Raw genomic sequence first — 3038 nt, 5'->3', positions numbered from 1 at the left:
ATCCTCCTACCCACATTATGCTGTCATTGGAGGGAAGAGAACAGACTCCTCCCCCACAGCTCTCTACTCCACCAGCATCATCCTCCTGCTATCCCATCCAATCCCTTCTCTTACTGCAGAGAGTGACAGTGACATCACTCCTGTCAGTCAGCAGGCTGCTGGAGATTGGAGCCTTGCAGCCGGAGTTCTAGCAATTGTCCTGATTATCCAGCAACTCCTGCCAATAGTCAGCAGGTTCCCCTTCCTGGACATCATGATGAGCCGACATTGACCTCACAGCACTGCCTCAGAGCAAACAAGTCAGGAAGGATCGTATTTATCATTCCTTGTCTGCAGATCTAATACTCATCAAAACCAGTTCAGAAACCAAACAAACCCAACAGAGAAAAGGGGATTTCTGATCCTGCAGGTCAAGAGGGTCCCGGGACCTCCAAAATGTGGCAAATACTAAACAATCCCAACTAAACATCTTCCCATGGGGGGAGTAGTTCTTCAATGTCCAGCAACCCTCCTATTCCTCCCTCACATCCACATCCTATTATTGTGTGACCAATACCATCCAAATCATTCTTACTTTCATTTCCCAAAGTTATCCGTCTACAAGGAGACCTGTATAGATCACATGATGGCACCAATGAGGATGGAGGAGGACCGGAGTCACATGACTGAGAAGATACTAAACCTCACCCTGGAGATCATCTACCTGCTGACCGGAGAGGTGAGGAGGATTCTGGGAGGTCACATGACATCACTTATCTCTATTAATAAAACACAGACCTGACCGGAGAGGTGAGGGGGATTCTGGGAGGTCACATGACATCACTTTCATCTCTATTAATAAAACACAGACCTGACCGGAGAGGTGAGGAGGATTCTGGGAGGTCACATGACATCACTCTTATCTCTATTAATAAAACACAGACCTGACTGGAGAGGTGAGGAGGATTCTGGTAGGTCACATGACATCACTCTTATCTCTATTAATAAAACACAGACCTGACCAGAGAGGTGAGGAGGATTCTGGGAGGTCACATGACATCACTCTTGTCTCTATTAATAACACACAGACCTGACCAGAGAGGTGAGGAGGATTCTGGGAGGTCACATGACATCACTCTTATCTCTATTAATAAAACACAGACCTGACCGGAGAGGTGAGGAGGATTCTGGGAGGTCACATGACATCACTCTCATCTCTATTAATAAAACACAGACCTGACCGGAGAGGTGAGGAGGATTCTGGGAGGTCACATGACATCACTCTCATCTCTATTAATAAAACACAGACCTGACCAGAGAGGTGAGGAGGATTCTGGGAGGTCACATGACATCACTCTTGTCTCTATTAATAACACAGACCTGACCGGAGAGGTGAGGAGGATTCTGGGAGGTCACATGACATCACTCTCATCTCTATTAATAAAACACAGACCTGACCGGAGAGGTGAGGAGGATTCTGGGAAGTCACATGACATCACTCTCGTCTCTATTAATAACACACAGACCTGACCAGAGAGGTGAGGAGGATTCTGGGAGGTCACATGACATCACTCTTGTCTCTATTAATAACACACAGACCTGACCAGAGAGGTGAGGAGGATTCTGGGAGGTCACATGATATCACTGATCTCTATTAATAAAACACAGACCTGACGGGAGAGGTGAGGAGGATTCTGGGATTCTAACATGATATTCCTATTGATTCCTCAATACAGAGATTTCCTCTTCTGAAGTCAGGTGATCATATGACCATCACAGTGCCTCCATGTGACTCCCTAAACCCTGAGAGACACAACATGCAGAAGATTCTAGAAGTCACCAAGAAGACGATGGAGCTGCTGACAGGAGAGGTGAGCGGTGCCGGGAATTCTGGGACATTCTCCAGTAACAGACAAGGGATGTGTCTGGATGGTGACTGTATCATTGTGTGTGTCAGGTTCCTATAAGGTGTCAGGGTGTCACTGTCTATTTCTCCATGGAGGAGTGGGAGTATTTAGAAGGACACAAGGATCTCTACAAGGACGTCATGATGGACAATCAGCCGCCCCTCACATCACCGATACGAAGACACTTTTGTGGGATGGAGCATCTAGAACATGAACTTGTGGACCCAATGTGTGGATTTTGTATGTGATGTCACAGTAATGAATCTCATATTTTACAGATGAACTCTTCTCTCATTCTCTTGGTTTAGGGTGAAGATCTGATAGATATAAAAGTTGAGGTGAAAGCAGAAGAAGAAGAGGCGTATGTGAGGGATGATCAGCAGTCTATGGAGGAGGATGGAATAACGGGGACATTTATAGAGGAGGACACTCCTACAGAGATCAGCACAGGTGGGTCATGAACACTAAATCCATTCCTCCACCCATACTGCTCACTGATTGGTCCAGAGTAGGACGGGGACTGGGTGATATCAGCCTGTAATCCCCTGGTCACTTTCCTGAGCTGTGTTCCCCGTCCTGTATTCCTGGATTTCTCTCAGATAATCTTCCTTCTCTGTGCTGCAGACACAATTTATGTATCTAGACTGGATTTATGGAGGTTCTGGGCTTCAGCTGGCAGCAAAATGTTCATTTTCACCATAAGTGTTACTAGACCTAGGCACCTGGGGTGTGTGCTTTTGATCTTCTCCCCCATGTCCGGGTCTAGTAAGATCTCTGACAGAACATTTCTCCCAGGGTTCCTTGCTCTGTGGTCTGCTGGCTGTGCCGGGTGGAGGGATATGTCTGTAGTGTCTCAGACCCAAGTCACTGAGTGCAGTCTCAGGAGATGGGAGGCAGCGGTGTGGGACCTCTGCAGCTTGTCTCGTGTAGACATTTAAAGTGGTTGTAAAACCTCCATATACCCAGAGAAGTGACTGGTCTCAGGTGATACACAGAGATTAAACAAATCCTACATATGTTGTACATTTTTATTTTCGGACCTCTCTTCATCTGTTCAAAGTCCAGAATTTATACAGCTTGTCTGAGAAGTCAGAAAAAAAGGGGAAGAGAGCTGGTCACATTCTGCAGAGCTCAAAAAAGTGAGCTCTGAGA

General features: G+C 46.4%; 1 protein-coding gene across 1 annotated transcript; it reads left to right on the top strand.

Moving 5' to 3' along the window:
- The first annotated feature begins 1719 nt into the window (after window positions 1-1719).
- LOC149450640 (oocyte zinc finger protein XlCOF7.2-like) lies at window positions 1720-2152 on the top strand. Its single transcript, XM_089691666.1, has 2 exons — window positions 1720-1850; window positions 1937-2152. Exons 1-2 carry the CDS (start codon window positions 1746-1748, stop codon window positions 2132-2134), a joined length of 303 nt encoding a protein of 100 aa, XP_089547792.1. The 5' UTR covers window positions 1720-1745; the 3' UTR covers window positions 2135-2152.
- The last annotated feature ends 886 nt before the right edge of the window (window positions 2153-3038 follow it).

Source organism: Staurois parvus, unplaced genomic scaffold, assembly GCF_062004578.1.
Source record: "Staurois parvus isolate SC_StPar_1 unplaced genomic scaffold, SC_StPar_1.0 ptg000569l, whole genome shotgun sequence".
Taxonomy (NCBI): Eukaryota; Metazoa; Chordata; class Amphibia; order Anura; family Ranidae; genus Staurois; species Staurois parvus.
Note: the sequence above shows the minus strand (reverse complement) of the source record. Positions and strands in the feature narration are given on the sequence as shown.

Coding starts and splice junctions, on each gene's coding strand:
- LOC149450640 (XM_089691666.1), top strand. CDS start 1,746: ATGACCATCACAGTGCCTCCATGTGACTCCCTAAACCCTGAGAGACAC. Junction 1,851..1,936: donor TGGAGCTGCTGACAGGAGAG/GTGAGCGGTGCC, acceptor TGTGTGTGTCAG/GTTCCTATAAGGTGTCAGGG.